This window comes from Athene noctua, chromosome 2 (genome assembly GCF_965140245.1).
Source record: "Athene noctua chromosome 2, bAthNoc1.hap1.1, whole genome shotgun sequence".
Taxonomy (NCBI): Eukaryota; Metazoa; Chordata; class Aves; order Strigiformes; family Strigidae; genus Athene; species Athene noctua.
In genome coordinates this window covers 137,277,762-137,295,620 of record NC_134038.1, presented here as the reverse complement: position 1 = coordinate 137,295,620, position 17,859 = coordinate 137,277,762, and the positions used below count along the sequence as shown (strand labels likewise).

The window sequence follows — 17,859 nt, the reverse complement described above, 5'->3', positions numbered from 1 at the left end:
TACCTATTCCATTAACTATAGAAGAACAATTCCTCATCTATATTTGTACATACAAAATGGAAATGAGGCCCTTTTACCTCCAAAGGCTATGGCAGGGTTTTTTTAGTCACTGATTTTCCCTCTCTCTTTGAGAAGTTTCTATGAACACACAGGTTCGTGTCCCCAGTGGGTGTATGGAGTGCCAAGTTATGCATTCTTAAACTTCTATGCAAGTAACGTGAAATTGCACAAATCAACAGGAAGGATTTAATACAAGTAACTTTATTCTTCACATGGGTAATTCTTGATGCAATAGGGCAATATGAAATGTTTGCAGTAAAAAATTATCAGATTGTCTATTTGCTGTGGATTGCAGCATGTAGATTTAAATCTAAATAATTAAATAGATTAGGTTTAAACTATGTATTACATACTTGCATCATGAGCACCCAAGCAAGGGGGGAGATTAAACTTTCTGGTCATCCTTGCATACACATATTAGCATGCCAGAAATATGCACATTTGCAGTGACACTCCTTCAAATTTAGATTATTTGCGGTAGCAACACTGAGCCAAATTGCACATGGATTAGAAGATTTTCAGAAAAGTTGTACTTTTTCCTAAACTAGTGGTAGAAGAGACATGTTTTTGTTTTTTCTCCACACCACACAATTAAAACCCAATGTGTACCTTGTAACAGTCTGCAAAAGACATCTGGCTCTCGGGATACCCTAGCTGCATAATTCATACCTGCTGAAGTAATGCTCTGAAGGACAAAGAGCGCAGTCTCATTGTTAGTATCTCCCCAGACTTCCCAAACATGAATCCCTGGGGGAGAAAAGAGAGTCACGTTTTCTCATCTGATGCTTTAACTCTGTTTATAAAGCTGCACAACAAAAGCAATGACACCAAAAAGTCCTACAACCCCTTGTGCATATGTAAGTATTGGGAAAAGTGCCATTAACATTCCTGGAACCTGAAAGTGTTTTCCCACAGGAAGGGAGCAACATGGCAAAGGCGGCAGGAGCTTTGTAACACCTTATTTGTATGCCCCAGATTCATTAGAAGATAAATGAGCCTATCTTGTCATTAGCCTCTGTGCTCTGACTGCTACCAGGGACATTCACTCACAGAAGTCATACCAGTGGATTTTATGATATGGACATCAATGTGCAGTAGCTGTTTCCTGAAAGCTGTGGAGCAGTCATAAGAGGACAGCAAGTGATGGAATTTGCTTGGTGGTATGAAAAACAGTCTGATATGAAAAGAGTCCATTTTATAATTACTTTGGCAAAAGTCTATAGACTGTCAGTGAGAAACGTCAGTCTTAATAACTTTGACTTTTAAGGTCAGACCCTCAACTTTGATTTCAATCATGCTGAATCCACACTGCCTTCAGTGGTTTATTTAAACCAACAGCAAATATGGACATACGTCTAAGTAAGCACATCCATAAAACATATATATCTCAGGAAGAACCCTGGCACTGCTGCCTGTTTTTGTAAGCTCTGATCGGTGTTTTGCTTCTCAGACTGCATTGATATGAGTTATACCTGAAGCCCGCTTCTTCTAACGTTTCAGTGTAGTGGCACTTACTTGGATTATGTATGTTGCTAAGGTAATCACTCCAAGTAAAAGAAACATTAAAGAAAGCACCAAAGTGTTTTTACTCCTCTTTTCTGTATCTGTTTCTTGAAAAGCCTATGCAAGAAAAAACACAAAAATGAGTACATAGACGATGAGACGACACCAGTTACTTAAAGCAGCCTTAATCTCAAGAAGCTTGTCTGCTTCAATTTGTCTTAGCAAGTATTCTGGAACCTGAAATCAGTCTGGAGTCCACTTTCTGTTGAAGGCCAAAAGACAGCCCAGATTTCCATTTAACCTACATCTCACTGATTTGTTCCCCCAGATCCAACTATTTTTACTCCTTTCCTCTGCTAGTCAGATGCAGTTTCGCTGGGCTCTGCCTCTAGAAGGTCACTTCACCAACATTTATCCTTCTTTCATTGGATCCATTTATACAAGTGAATCCCACCCAGAGCCTTACATAGGGAAAACTGGCTGAGCTTGGGGGAGGCTCAGGACTGCAACATCCATTTGCAAAAAACCCCCAAACTTACCCCAATGATTTTTCCAAATAAAACAGCGAATGCAGGATGGACTCCACCTGAGACAGCAGCAGCAATCACTCCCAGCAATATGTACAGCCACTCAGGTTTGTTCAGAGCCAGGATTCTTGAGTAAGGCACATCAGGGAGATTTTCTTTCTACAGTAAAGGGAAAGATGCAGGTTTTCCTTGGAAAGTTACAGAGCATGAAATTCCCCAGGCAGTGGGTGTTCATTAGGCTTTGAATAGCAAACTGTCTTTGAAAACTACTGAAAGCCCTGTCTGTGCACTTGGACTGAGCAAACATGATGGCTATCTGCAGCTTTGCCATTTCATATCCTAGAACTTCAACTGCACTGTAAAAGTTTGGAGGCAAAAAACTTAACAAAAGGCTAAGTCATGAGGGAGAAGGGCCAGAACAGTTCATTAAAAGTCAGATAGGACTGGTCACCATGAATGGCAACTAACACTTGTATCTTTATAAAGAACTAAAAGTGTCACTGTTCAAAGCACAGAAGAGATCCCTCTGGTTCATCTAAATGCTAGTGGGCTGGCAGTAATACAATTGGGTAGAGAGGTCATCTTTCTCTTTTGCAAACTATAGCTTATGCATCATTACCAAAAGCATGAAAGAGGCATATGTAACAGTCAGCTTGCATCTCCTTTAAAAGTACAAAAATGTCCTGTTCTGCTTTACTAATTTATTCAAGTGCTTATGCCCCCACAGGAGGAGTGCTGGAAAAGCAAAAAATGAAAACATTGGAAACGAGACAAAATATTAGGCAGGATTATGAAGAAGTTGCTCTTGCTTCCTGGTTATTTTATCCCATATTTCAGATGTTGAATGAGCGTGGCTAAGCCTCAACCATAAAAGTGGGCTGAGATTTCTGAAATAATTACAACTGCTTGGATGCGTGATGTCTTAATTTTTTGTGAATGTGATGAATACTGAAGTCTTAGGCATGAACACCCACTACTTCCTCTGAGGTCTTAAGCAGTATTAATACACAGACAAAAATTATCTTTAGAAGTTGCATAACTTTTTTTGGTCATAATAGGAATGGATCCAGCTCCTTCATACTATTTCAAATATGTATTAGCTGGAAGCTATATTTTAGTGGGAAGGAATATTGATAGATACAAATTACACTAAGGCTTCCATAACTATTTTTAATAATCAGATGCTGTATTACAGATGAGATACTAACCTCTGTAGATTTAAAAGGATCATGGTTTTACTTCAGAATTTATATTTTATTTCTTCAATTCAAGGGTCCTGAAGTCAGATAAAATCCCAAACCAAAACAAAACCCATACTCCCAAAATGTCAAACAACTCTTCCATATATTTCATGATAAAAAAATTCTGTAGCTTAAGCAGTACAAAATAAGAAAAAAACAAAATCAAGTTTTTGTTGAGCTGCCTACCTGAAGTCTGATCCAGAGTCCACCAGAAATCTGCTCCTGTTCATTGCCATGAGCAAGTTTTACTAAACTTTGACAAAACAAAGTTCTGTTTCTAAAACCTGAGCTTCCTATATGCCTTTTATTTCTATGAGACATTTGTCAACTAAAGTGTTTTATCTGAATAAAAACCTTCAAACTGGATGTTTTAAAGCATGTACTAAGACTCAAAAAGAGAGACAGAGAGAGAACAATGGTTCTTTCATTTAGAATAGACTTCAAAATTGCTAGGGTTCTGATATGGTCTTTTTCCTTTGACATAAATGCAGCATGATATCCCAAAGTGCCTTAAAACTCAGTACACACACCCAGGGATCACATTATCCACCAGTATTTGCAACAGTGACCAGGAAATAAAGAATCCTGCAAATGAAATCTCACAACTCGTTTTAATTAGATAGAATCAAAACATGAGTAACACTGAAATAATATACTTAATTTTATGAAGTATGACAAATCAACAGCATGAGTTTTTTCCAGCTCCACACTAAGTCAATAGTGTTAAAATGAAGTTTTTGGTAATATGTACACGACTGTCCCCATATCCCTAGGATAAATACAGTCAGTACTCACCAGGCTGAGTAATAGCACCAGAGTGAAGGTTGCATGGCAACCAGCTATCTAAAAGTAATTAAAATCATGTGCTTTGTGTTTATGCTTACATGTTATCACTAAAATTCTAAACTAAAGTTTTAATACCAACCTCCAGCTCTTTTTTTTTCTTTTTTCCAGAGGACTTTTTCTTAGAAGAGCACCTTTTGCTCTTATATCTACTGGATCTTCTTCGAATGCTGCCTCTCCCAGAGATCACCGATTCTTCAAAATGATTTTGAAGAGTCAGCTTCTCCACAAAATCAGTTTTGTCATTTTCCTCATATTCCTCAGCTCCTGTATCTTCACTTCCTTCTGATGTCCCATCATCTTGAACATTATTGCTACAACCCTAGTGAGAATTCAGGATACACAATCATAAGGTGTTTTGAGCAGGGAGAAGGAAGAGTAAAAATTTCTCATGAATAATGCTGTTTCAGTCAGGTGATCACTGTTGCCTATAGGCCACATAGATTTCAGTCTGTAATGGCAGAGTAGGCTATTTGGTCCTGATTGGTTTTTTCCTCTTTTTTTCTTTAAGCAGTCTATTGAATCCACCTGGAATCTAACAGTTCTGTGGTTATACTGTAATTATGTAGTCTGTGCCTTCATCTTACTTATGTTTTTGACATATTAGATTGTGTAAATTTGAAACACTTTCATGGGTAAAAGCCCCAAGAATTCCAAGTCTGTGTCTATGCCCAGACTGGAGTGACTGAGCAGCTGCCAACTGGACAACATGCAGAAACTACAGAGAAAACGGCTTCACATAGCAGCATTTCACAACTTTGTGACATGGAGAAAGAAAATAAATAAATTTGCCCTTACCTGCTGCATTACAAGAGAATAGTAGACTCCCTTCTGCAACATGAGTTCACTGTGTGTCCCTTGTTCAACCACAATGCCTTTTTCAAATCCAGCAATAGTGTCAGCAGTTCTGATGGTAGACAGTCTGTGAGCAATCACAATGGTGGTACGTCCAGTCCGAGCCTTATGGAAAAACAACAAAAGCAATTTACATTAAAACATGCAAGAAAATATCACAGAAATAAAACAGTTATTTTAGGCATTTATAACATCAAATAAATCCAAACTGTAAAAAGAATTCTTTCTTCTAAAAGCAGATTTTTTTTTCTTGGTTTTGTGTCTCTTGTTTAACAGTCTAAGGATACTTTCCCTTGCCTAATTCAGGCAGAGAAAACCACATTAATATTATTAGACAGGCAATGCAGGTATTAAAGGCTACAATTAAGGTTATTTGACTTTTTATTGAACTTGAACTGTTTGAGATAAAGTTGCCCATAAAGCTTTCCATGTGTATGCACACATGGGAGGGAAATGTAGTGAGAATAGTTAGATCTTTCTCAAAATAAAGCTAGGATAGCTAGCATAAAAACAAAGGATATTTTATGTCCGTGCATATTTTAGGAAGTATAACATTAGCATGACTTCTGACAAAACTTAACAGGAAAGCATAGATGAGTGGAGCACATCTGTGGTGTTAGCCACTCCCTAAAACTCTCTCTCAGTTTTTAAAAATCAACTACATCTTAAATCAGTGGCCTGCTGGGACTTGGCAGGGAGAGCCATCAAAGCCTCAGTCTGCAGGTTACATGTCCCATCCCTCTCCAGGTCCCACATGCAGACCAGTGGTGCGCACGGTTCTCATGCAGCAAATGAGCACATGCCAGCTTGTGGCTGCTGGAGAGTGGCTTCCCTCCTCGCCGACGCCTGGAGCAGATGGTGACTTGGGGGCAGGAGGAAAAATCCAAGGGGACCTCACACACCAAATATGTTCTGCAGTCAAGAAGCCTGCTGGAAGATACTTGCTACAGAAGCTGTATATCATATTGGCACAGGAATAGGGGCATGGAGAAAATGAGGACAGTTTCAGTAGATGAATGCTTCCATTGAGATTTGGATTCTTCCCCTACATCTGTCACTAAGTCACGGATCTGCTGCAAGTCACTCAAAGCCCGCCGCAGGAGGTCTGCCTCAGTGCAGATTTCATGGCTGTGCCCCAACATACAGCGGTGAGGAGCCTTCACCACTGCAACTGGAGCTATGATCAGAGCAAGCAAAATGTTTTAAAAGATGCAAAGTTAACTGCAAAACAGCAGAGTACAGACACATACATGTGACTGCTCAGAAATGGTGTGCATCTGTGAGGTTAATATCTCTGCTTCTCAGCTGTAAAAATAATGAACAATATTAGCACCACTTTTTCCACTCAGGGATGTTGAGAAGAAATTTGTAAATCCCATTTGGGGACTACATTGATGGACATCAAAAAGCTGTGAAAGATGAGAAAGTTATGATTCAGGGCTCATTTTGGTGTACTCCGGGAACATGCTGAAGGATGAGGAAGAGTATATAGAACAGTTCCCTTAACTGAGTGATCTCCCTCTAAGTTAGGCATTAAATGAAGCAATAAGCTTCTGGAAAAGGTTAGTATTTGATCATGGAATTAGAGAACAGGCAGAAGAAAGCTAAATTAACGCTGAAGCAACAATATTTTGGTCCTTAACTTTGCAGCAATAATATAATTTATATACAAATCAGATTAATATTATTTTTGCATCCACATGTTATCTCAATACTAATAATATCAGTATAGTCATGCGAATATAACCAACATCTACATTTTACCTCAAATTTAAAGTGACTGGCAATGAAGGTGGCGAATTCTGTATTTCCCTTGAGGGACACTTCTAACTCATATCTGTCTCTGCATAACTACTGAAATGAAAGGCAGGATTTTTCACTTAGCTTTTAAAAATACATTAAAAAAAAATATTAGATGAATGAAAAAACATTCCAGTCCAACCATGAAATTCTTTTTTAATCAAAGCCTTTAGGCTCCATTACATCTTGGTGGAAACTGCTGACAAAGGAAGGCTGCAAGGAAGGGACTGTAAACTGGTGGGACAGGCATGGGTACAGGCTCTGACAGCTCTGCTTCACAGTAGCACCCACCCTGGAGTCGTGGGGCTGATAAACACGAAGAGGGCAGAGACTCAGTATTTGTAACTGGTTCAGCTTTTGTTCTGTGATTTGCAGTCAGTCTCTGTAAAGAAAGAAAATGGCTAAATCCCAAGAACTTTCTGAAAAGTATGAAGCAACTGTTCAATGAAGAATGAATAGGAGGAATATTAGGCTATACATTTCTATTAAACTACCTGAAAAAGGCTGTTCAGTCCTCATACCTTGCCTTGATAAGATGCCATCCATATTTTACCAGCAAATGAACAATTGTCATTTGAGGAAGGGTGTGCAGGAGCCCTAAGTTACAGTTACACATGACAGTGTCTTGGTAATTAGTAATAATACTAAAAACCACCAAATAGACATTTTTGTAAATTTTTGATCATTTTAACTCCCCGTTAAAACAGTGAAACCAAAACATCCATTCCAATTTAATTTTCCAGTGTTCTCGATTCCAATGGAAATCTGCACTCAAAATCGTATGTTAATTTTTTTTAAGTGGTGTTGCACCTTTTCATGGCAACTGGTAGCTTCAGTAACATGACTCCTACCTTATCGAGAGCTGCCTGCACTATGGATTCACTCTGAGTATCTAGCGCGGATGTAGCTTCATCCAGAAGAAGAATCTTGGGATTTCTTGCCAGGGCACGGGCAATAGCAATTCGCTGCTTCTGTCCTCCACTCAGCTGAGCCCCTCTTTCCCCTACCATGGTGTTAAATTTCTGAGAAAGGAGAAAACAAAACAAAAGCTATGGGATGTCTCAAATGAAATCCTCCCTTCTCTTTGTGATCATAAGTACTCAGCTTCTAGACAAGATGTAGCTTTTTCCATCTGACTTGAGCATAGGCAGAGCAAACTATAGAACAACTACATCGATCCATCTAGCTCTTAGCGAAGCACTCCTACCCACATTACATACTTTACATGCCTAACTTTGAACTTATGGTTCTTCAAAGACTTGATATTTACTGCTTGACCAGAGAGTGCTCCAAACCCTGTTTTTTCTCAAGACAAGCCTGCAAAAAGCATCTCTGTATTTACTGAGGACTGCCTACCTTTCCAACAGGGTTAGGGTCATAGGGACCCAGCAGGACCTATAACGTTGCCTCCTCTGAACCTTAGACTCCCACCTTGGAGCCATGGCTTGGTTCCTGCTGACACTGTCACTCACTCCAAAGTTGCAGGTCTCAAAATCCACAGTAGTCTTTTATTATATAGCTGTTTAGTAGTAAATATGATGAGATAACTCTTCCTGAGAAGAAGGAACCTTGGAATAGACTGACACGCTAGAAACAGCACATGCTTGAGAGACAGGGGCCAAGCTCTCTGAGGTAGTAGAAGAATTTGAAATCAAATCCCAGGTGGACACTTTTTCCACATCTTTTTAACTGCAGGACCAATAGGATGGACATGTCATCATCCATTCCTGAGAATGTGTTTTGAATGACTCACTTCCCACCCCCACCCTGAAAGGAGTAAGGCACCTACTGCTAAGAGAGGGCTCAAAGCTGTGAATCTCAGGCAGAGAGAGAGATCAGGCTCTCAGCTGCTAAAAATGGCCTTGGTTCAGGGCATACTTATTTACTTCTACTCCATTTCCCATGGAATGCAGACAGCTCCTAACAAAGGGTTTCGGATTTCTAGGTCTTCTTTTTAAAAGCCCAGCTCTTCCTGTGCGTTGTGAGATGGGTAAGGATGGTCATACAGCTGTGAAGCTTCCCTTCTCCTGAGTTAAGACATTGACATTTTTTCCAGACTTAGACACAAATCTTTTGAGGGCAACCAAACAAATGCACAATATCTAGTCCAGAAAGTCCCTTAACTGAAAGCTGCTAGAGGCTGTAAGAGTATTTTGAGAAGTTATAGTACAACTTGAATTCCCATGCTCTCCCTCTCAGAAACAGGACACTGCCTAAATGGACCTCTCATTCTTACACTCTAGAGAAGTTCATGAACTCACATCAGGCAGTCTAGATATAAAGTCAAAAGCATTGGCTTCCTTGGCTGCTTGCTCAATTTCAGCATCAGAAATATCTTCTCGGCCGTAGCGAATGTTCTCAGCTATTGTTGTTGCAAACAAAACAGGCTCCTGGCTCACAATACCAATATTTTCTCGTAGCCACTTTACATTAAGTGTTCGAATATCCCAACCATCTAAAGTAATCTGAGAGGAAAAACGTATGTCAAAGAAGTCGAGGAAATGCACTGTGTTCATAATAAATCTATTAATTACTATTACTTGAGTTAAGCATGAGCTACAAGGACAAAAAAGGAAAGAATTGTTGTCTTTAGTAGAAGCCTGTGTTGGGGAAGAAGTTATAACTGTAGCTTCCATTGCACAAGCCATAAAATGATGAGGAGCAGCATAAACAGAGAAGACAGGAGGGGTTTTTTGTTGGTTCCCTCCTTCCAATAACCATGCTGTTGAAGCTGGCTGAAGAGCTTTCCAGCTTCCCTGCATATTTTTTACCCTTTTCTCATGCCCGTGTGCCAGTTTGCTGCCCTCGCAGTTGTGGCTGGCTACACATTTGCCTCTGTGGCTGTGCTTTACACAAGATCAAAGGAATAATCCAAGTTGACTAAAAAGGAAGGGGAAAGTTATTTTTAACCTACATCATTTGCAATGTAGTCCTATGAACACTGACATTAGCACAGGGGAGGAACAGCAAACTAAGGCATGGGAGCAGAAATGAACAGCCACAGAAACACTAAGAAACAACTGTGTTGACAGTAGATTTCTGCCTTGATACATTATGTAGTGATAGTTCAGCATTTAATATTTGAAATGCTTGCCTAGTTCCAACTAGCAGTAACAACTACTAAGTAGCATTCTTCAAATATTAAGTATAAAAAGAACATTTTCCTTAAACATATTGTTTGTTTTTCTCCTTTTTTCATTTGGAAGTTTCTTATGAGAAGCATTTACCATTTACTGGCCAGATCTAGTACTCTGTAGTGGAGCAGACATACAATGTATAATGACGGAAACTTTTGCTGTGGGTTAGCTGATAGAGAAAAATGAGCCAAGAAAACAACCATTTAAAATAGGAAAACTCTCTTCAGGTTTTAGTTTATGTTCAATGAAAAGGAAGCAAAATACAGCAGAGAACTTTTTGCTTAGAAAAGTTTACAGAACCTTAGAAGACAATTGTTGATGAAAATAATTTTAAATTCAGATTTTGCATCTATTCAAGGATTTGTGGTATTTACTACTTCTGGCACATCAGTGCAAGAAAGAGAATAATGAAGTCAAGCCAACAGGAAAACATAGCTAATTTGAAATTTAAATTGTGGAAATGCTGAACTATGCAGAGTTATGCTCAAATTCAATAAAAAATAAAGATAAAAATCAAGGTTCTGTCAATACGGCAAACTTATGCTTATCCGAATAGCTCTCAGTTTTTACAGTTCACTTGCAGGCACTCACTTCTCCCTGGACAGGATCATAGAATCTCTGCAGCAACTGAACAGTAGTGCTTTTTCCACAGCCACTGGCACCAACTAAAGCAATGGTCTTCCCGGTTTGAACTTTCAAGTTTAGACCTTTGAGGATCTGGGAAAAACAAAACAAAATGAAACAAAACAAAACAATATATCCTACTTTGACAAATTTGATTAGAGAACAGTCTGTCAAGGTAACTGTAGTAATAATCAAGTAAGGGGTGCAGTCTGAAGGTACGGCACTCGTACCTGGGAATATTCTGGGGCACTGGTATGAAAGAGCCTGCATCTATGCTTGTGAAGTGTATTAAGCCTTCAAAACAGTATGGCTACCAACCTGCTTTTTGGGAACGGTCCCTGGATCCTTCTGGCTACCAAACAAAGCCTGGGAATTATTTGAGAATTGATAACTGGAACAGGCCAAGTTCATGCCAAGAAACATTTTAAGAGTTCCCTTGCATAGACTATTGCATTCCAGTGCCTGGGAAAATTCTCCAGCACATTCAAATCAACTAATATAGACACAGCCACAGTACTCTAAACTTGATAGCTCATTTTCTCCAATTTGTGTGATCTGACAGAAGGCTCAGGGTCTTATGTTCTCCTGCTGTCCTCCATTTTCCAATGCTTAGACGATAGCATAACAGTTATGAATCTCACAGAAAAATACTTCTAAGGTGCTAAACCTTAGACCTGTTATTGTTGAGAAACAAGCCTGCTTTCTTCTATTTTTAGAATATAAATGGCTGTTTTGATAAGGTAACTGCTGGAAAGCCGTTAATAAATCCCAATCTTTATTGTTAACAGCCTCAGCAACCTGGGGAGTAGTTGCAGCTTAATGATATCTTTGTTGCCATTTTCACATTTAGGAACATTTTACCTCAGAAGATGTCCGTGTCATATATGAGTAATGCTGTGCAGTTGCCAAAATATTTGGCTGCTATGGAAACTCTTCTTGTTTATACAAGGCTGATTTATAATTTTGCCTACACGTGTTTTTGCAATGAGAGATTTAAATAGTTGCAATATTGCTCTCTTCTCCCTGTGTTACATCCAGCAGAGTTTGTATCTCCAAGAAGCTGGTATCTTGGTGCCTGCATTATCAAGTAAGAGCTATATTCTAGATACCATAATTTCTTCAGATGCAAATAGTCACAACCACCTAATAGACTATTTCTAACTCTCCTCTATCAGTCAAGGTGTTGTCAAGATTATAACTGACAATAACTGGACTCCTTCAATCTCTTTGATTTGGTTTAGCCTGGACAGTGGAGATTACACTGTGTTGCATCAATCGCTTTAGAGATTGTAGATAACTTCTACACATCTTTGCCGATTCCTTTTGGCTCTATTAAATAACATTGATACTCTTAGTAGGGAGAGCTGCTGAATCAGTAGATTTGGGAAGAACAACAAAAATTTTCTTATTTCTCTTCCATTTGGCATTCAGACCCATAACATAGCTCATCAGTTTAAATAGCATTTTTAGGAAGAAGGATGAAGCATCTGCTGTCACTGATTTCTGAGCCAAGAGTGAAAGAAGATGCATTGCCCTGACTTCAGTTAGGCAGAAATCCTAGCTCTGTATCTGTCCTTTTAGCAGCCCCAGTGTCCTGGAAGCAGATTTGATGCACAATGGAACAGACCTCAGATGACTGAGGTGGGACAAGCCATCTGAAGAAATAGCCACAATGCTAAGAACTTTCCTATTCTCACCACTTAGTTGGCATGTCCAGCTTTTAATTGTTGACATTTGAAGCCTCTTTCTACCTTTTTCTTCATCAAATAACAGCAGCAAAATCCCTTTTCCTTTAACCTTTATCAAGGTCTTAAAAAGATTATAAACTGTTGAATATAATAGAGAGGTCAAACCAACTGTGTCACCACAAAAATAATCACCATGACATGATGTATATAGAACTGCACAATAAGGGTACTAAGAAAAGTTTAACTGGAAAAGAATAGGGACATCAATTTGTTGAGAAGCAGTTTTAACATCTGCCCAAAATAACATTTGACTTCCAAATGTATATTTAGGATTATATGTTTCAATCCGTTTAATGGCATCCTGTTGTAAAGCCTCTCTCACAGGTCATTTTTCACATGGGATATCACAGCAATTCAGAATAACCAAGGGACTGGAAAGAGCAAATTCCTGGTTTAACTGTCTAATGTCTGGAATTTTTAATGACAGATCTTGAAAAAAAAAATCTTATTTGGTTTATCAGAGCTCTTATTCACAGAAATTCAGACTAGGAGCAACACGTGTTCTTAGCTTTGTCCAGCAGAGGAGAACGGTGAGCAAGTAGCCAGTGGCAGCAGATCTAGAGCTTTGTCTGTACACTACTAGGGGGGAAGAAAATAATGTCCCATCTCCCACGATAGGAATGCATTTTGCATTCAAGAACAACAAGAAGATTAGACAAATAATATGGACATAGGCTGCAGAATTTCCATACAGTAGATTAATCCAAAATGAACACTTACTTTAACATCAGGTCTGGATGGGTAACTGAAATGGATGTTTCTGAATTCAATTTCTCCTATGAGTTTGTCTGGTTTGTAGCCTTCGTTAGAACTGCTATCTATGAGCCGCTTCTGGAAAGAGGTTTTTATATATTGCTGGTTAGTACACTTTTAGAACCATTATTTCAGATGGCTACATTGTTCTCTCTACTTTCTTAGCTGCTGGTTTACACTGCAGTAAGCCATCGCTGAGCTGCTGCGTTTTACTCGCAAGGATGATGAATGCAGAGGAACATCTAACTGTGAATTCTACTTTGACAAATATAGTACATTTTTCAAATGCAGCAAAATCCACAGCAGAAAATCCATAACTGCAGAACACAACTGTACTATCTTGTAGCCAAAACATGGCCCTCAGTAATCCATATGGAATGATTTTATACTCACATCAAGAAGAACGATGCAGCCGTTTCTGAATGAACTTTGTAGTCCTACTTGTTTAAACTATTTTATATACACAGATATCCAACTGCTGCATAACACAGTACGATCAAGATAATAACAGTGTGGAAACCCTTTTTCATAGCAACATCAGCAGTGCAACTTTATATTATTATAGCTTTTAATAGCACTATTAATGCACTCCTCACAAACTCCCCCACCCCGCAAAAAAACCCAGCTCAGATGTGTGTACATTGAATTTTAAAAAAATTAGCATAGTGCCTTACTACATTCCCTCTGGAGTTGCAAGTCTAACATTAGAGAGATCTGATCCACGAAACTCAGATACACATGCCAATTTTCCCAGCAATTTTCTTGATATGAATGGAAATATTATGGGTTTCAGTGATAGGCATCTGTAGAAATTATGATTGAGGGGCTTTTGAGTGTTTATGTTACACCTCTGGAGGAAAGAAAAAATTGAGGGGGTGGGGTGGAATTTAAGTGCAGTTAAAAGTATTCTTTTCTGCTTACTTACCTTCTTGATAATCCGATATACTTCATAAGCAGCCCCACGTGCATTAGCTACACTCTCCAAGTTGGGAGCTGCCTGGCCCAGGGAGAAGGTTCCAACGAACACAGAGAAGAACACCTGTGGGAGAGGGAGGTGTAGTTAACAGTGATTACAGAGCCACCAGTGCCCGACTGTTAAATGCCCAAGTCTTTCTAGAACACCCTTTCCAGGAAAATTAAATATGAAAGTGAAAGGTGCATTTCACAGTTGCTCCTGTCGACTCCCCGTTTTCCTGGAGTGAATGGTAACTACTGACAGATGCCTTTGTGGCCTGAATGACTTTTCTTTTTAATGTTCTTGCATTTTCTATCATGCACAAATAGAACAAATATCTTTCTCTGTTGCTTTCCAGATGTTCTCAAAGTTAAGAGGCTTGCAAAATTTAATCCAGATTTTCTTAACTCAAATTCCACCTGTGGGACCAACACACAATTAACTTGACATGCTGTGAGGAACCATACTGAGAACTCATCAGAAGTCACTTAAGTGTGAAAGTTAAGCATGTAACCAAACTTTTGACAGCAAGAAAATAGCTAAATATCTTCAAACCATTACCAGCTTAGACATACTGGTAATGTACAGTAAACGCTTGCAAGTAAACAACAACAAAATGCACAGAAGACCTTGCAGCTAAATGAGACATTGAGGGCTTCCCAGTACACATTCAGCACACCATTGGGATTCATTTATCTTAGCATCTAGCTAGGATTTTGTTGGCAGTCCAGGTTACTTTGCTCCCTAACCACCAGCTCTAGGTTGTTCATTCTGCCCTACAATAGGGTCCAAGACAAGTGAGAAAAGCGCAGATACTTTTGCCTCTACGTCGATCAGAGTGGGAATTCAAGGTGTCCTGTTCAAACTTGTTATATGAAAAGCTAGGTAAAATGAATGCCTTCCTTTCACTTTTTTTATGCCAAGTGACTCTAACAGCTAATTTAGCAAGCACTTGGCAGAAAGTAGAGATAATTATATAGACCACTTACATAACTATCTTCTTGATGTTACAGAGCATTTTTCAAAGCTTAATGGCTGTACTTACAATTAATACACGGCCAATGTCATAACTTTCTTCCTCAGCAGTGAGCTTGGTTCCATACCAAAATGCAAGTGCATAGGTTCCAAAGATAAGAAATTCTGAAACACCTAGAGATGTGTTGGTGGTAATGGATTTTTTCACTCCAACACTTTTAGCTATTTCTAAGTTAGCATCATATCTGAAAGTGGATAAGGAAACCATTAATTTGACACGTACCACATGCCATTCTGATTGATATTTCCCAGTGCCCTTCTTTTAATTAAAAGGATTTCCGCTATAAAAGTGTTTGAAGTCTCACAAAGAGAATACAGGAGGTTTTTCTGACAGAGGACTGACAGGGATATAATTCCTTTGAATAAATCTGCTCTGACACATGCTGACAACATTGTCATACCACTATGGAAGACATATTTAGAAAACAATTTGGTATCATGGCTTCATTATCATGATGGAATACTCCATACCACTCTTGAGCCATTTGTTTCTATTGGTCCTGAAAGGACACTTTGAAAAGGTTTTATCAACATTACCTATGAAAGGCAAGGTTTTGTCTTTCACATTTAAAAAAGGCAAAACAAAAACCCACAACCCTAGGCACTATGGGTGAAGGCAGGTAAACAAATAGAAGCAATATCTCCCTCTGATGCCAAAGCTGTTCTCTTACTGGACATTCTGGGGAGTCATTAATCTTTCCCTTAGGTTAGTTTACTGATCAATATGGCAGTATAGAAAACAAGTGGACACAGAAGACCAGTATGAAGACTGACAAGTTCAATGCGAGACTTACTTCTTTTAAGGATAGTTCATATTTATTCATCTATAGCTTCCAGCTAACAGTTTTCACTTACTCAAGCTCATTAAGAAAAGTATAGCCTAGGAATAGTGCATCTTTTTACTTGTCAGTGACATGCTCAACAGCTTGCACTTTTTTCCGACTACATATTTTCTATACAAAACATCCCCATAACAGGAAGACATGAAATTCAGTCAGCTGGGAAGGAATCTTAAAATACTTTGCATTAATTTTGTCTACGTAATTGCTCACATGCTACCAATGCTGTATTTGTTCCTAGGAAATCCATCAGTTGCATGAGTTTTTTACATGAAATGGAGGTGGAGCTTGGAAGAGGCTGACTGATCAACCATGGAGAAAAGGAAAGAAAGGCCTTACTGGCATGGAGTTACCAAGGTATCAGTTATTTTATCTCTAGACCTCAAAAAAAACCAAAACAACCAACCGTAGTTTGAAGCAGCTCCTACTATTGGATTTTCAGACACTGTTTTTTGCAGGGACCAAGAAGATGGGGAGAAGGGGGATAACAGATCTAGGCCATTTTAGTTTGGTTTTTTTTTTTTTTTTTTTTTTACTGTGTAAACAGAAAGGGTCTTAGTACTGTTGCAACTTCAGGGCAAATCCCAGTAAGCAGAACAAAGTGCTAGAAGATAGAGCTCAGTCCTTGGAAGCAGACAAATGCAGGAGCAGGCTGTAGGACCCTGAGCTAGGGCTAATGTCACCTGAGAAATTTCACACAAGACCAGGGCAAACATGAGCCTTGAAAAATAGATTCATGGATCATATGGATCAGGCTTTTTGGTTTGCCTTTCCCAACTGCACGGTATTGGTGATGTCCTGTATTTGTATACTGAATGTTATTGTTTATGCAATACATACGTGAAGAAATTTGTAGTCTGCCATATTTACCTCACCTTTTACATGTGACTAGGGCTAAGACTGAATTAGGTCATCTACAAGTGTTATTTGCAAATCATTAAAGTAATAAAAGCCAGTGATGTGATTTTACATGAGGCTGTTACCCAGTGAAGCTTAAATATAAGCTCATTAATCAAAGATCAGAACATCAGTGAACATGTTCTAGAAGTTAAGCAATTAATCACATGCTTTGCTGCATTTCACTACTAGGTAAAGATAACCTTCCCACCACTTTCACTTTAAATTAAACTCCAGATCTCAATCAGAGGAGAAATTTGAGCCTATGCTGCAGTGATAACACCAAGTAGCCCGTATTCACTGACTAGGTCTATTTACACAGCTTTATTTTCAGGTGAGCTGTCCACTTATAGAAGGATAAAATGACACTAAGGTAAATCTCGTTCCCCTGCCCCTCCAAAAATACCCCCACAAACACAAACCCAGCCCACAACCAAACTCCTTTTCCATATTTTAAATGTAAGTATTATTTTAAAAACTTACTTTGCTAATGCCTTCTGCTGTCCATTGAAAGCCACAACAGTCCTTATTGCTGTCAAAATTTCTTCTGCCACAGCTCCTGCTTTGGCGTAAGCAGACAGCTCTTTAGCAGTAAGGGATGCCAGGAGCTGGAAAATTGAAAAACAGATGTTCTTGCAGCCTACTGAAAGACTATGCACACTGTGTTGGTGAATAAGAATGATCAATGCTCAAGGCACAATATGAGGTTTTAGGAAAGAGGGGGTCAAGTCCTCTCTGTGCCCTGAATTTCCCCAAAATCCAGCTAATTCTCTCATTGTGTCCTCCTTACAGTGAAAGACTACACAAGCATTAGATGAGCTTCATGACTGATCCACTTTCCTCTCAAGCTCAGGACAGCCTATGAACTACTCTATGATGTGTGTAGGGCCAGGGAGGTGTGCCATAGCTGCCCTGGGGGGTGTCTGAGGTGTTAAGAAACTAGAGCACCAGTAGACATTAAAGTAAGCAAGGTAGTCACATTACAGCTTCTAATGTTCTTCCTAGCTTATTTGAAATGCTTCAGGTAGAAAAAACCCCCCCT

The 17,859-nt window shown here is 39.0% G+C and overlaps 1 protein-coding gene across 2 annotated transcripts in view; it reads right to left on the bottom strand.

Moving 5' to 3' along the window:
• ABCB5 (ATP binding cassette subfamily B member 5) overlaps positions 1 to 17,859 on the bottom strand; it is a 34,758-nt gene that overhangs the window by 11,457 nt on the left and 5,442 nt on the right. For both annotated transcript variants that reach the window (XM_074898050.1, XM_074898052.1), the window contains exons 8-19: positions 17,301 to 17,425; positions 15,092 to 15,266; positions 14,017 to 14,130; positions 13,059 to 13,169; positions 10,558 to 10,683; positions 9,091 to 9,294; positions 7,681 to 7,851; positions 4,973 to 5,134; positions 4,257 to 4,496; positions 2,103 to 2,249; positions 1,576 to 1,680; positions 730 to 807 (exon numbers count right to left, since the gene is read on the bottom strand). In XM_074898050.1, the coding sequence (XP_074754151.1) occupies positions 730 to 807; positions 1,576 to 1,680; positions 2,103 to 2,249; positions 4,257 to 4,496; positions 4,973 to 5,134; positions 7,681 to 7,851; positions 9,091 to 9,294; positions 10,558 to 10,683; positions 13,059 to 13,169; positions 14,017 to 14,130; positions 15,092 to 15,266; positions 17,301 to 17,425 (1,758 nt within the window). The remainder of the gene's footprint in view (positions 1 to 729; positions 808 to 1,575; positions 1,681 to 2,102; positions 2,250 to 4,256; positions 4,497 to 4,972; positions 5,135 to 7,680; positions 7,852 to 9,090; positions 9,295 to 10,557; positions 10,684 to 13,058; positions 13,170 to 14,016; positions 14,131 to 15,091; positions 15,267 to 17,300; positions 17,426 to 17,859) is intronic.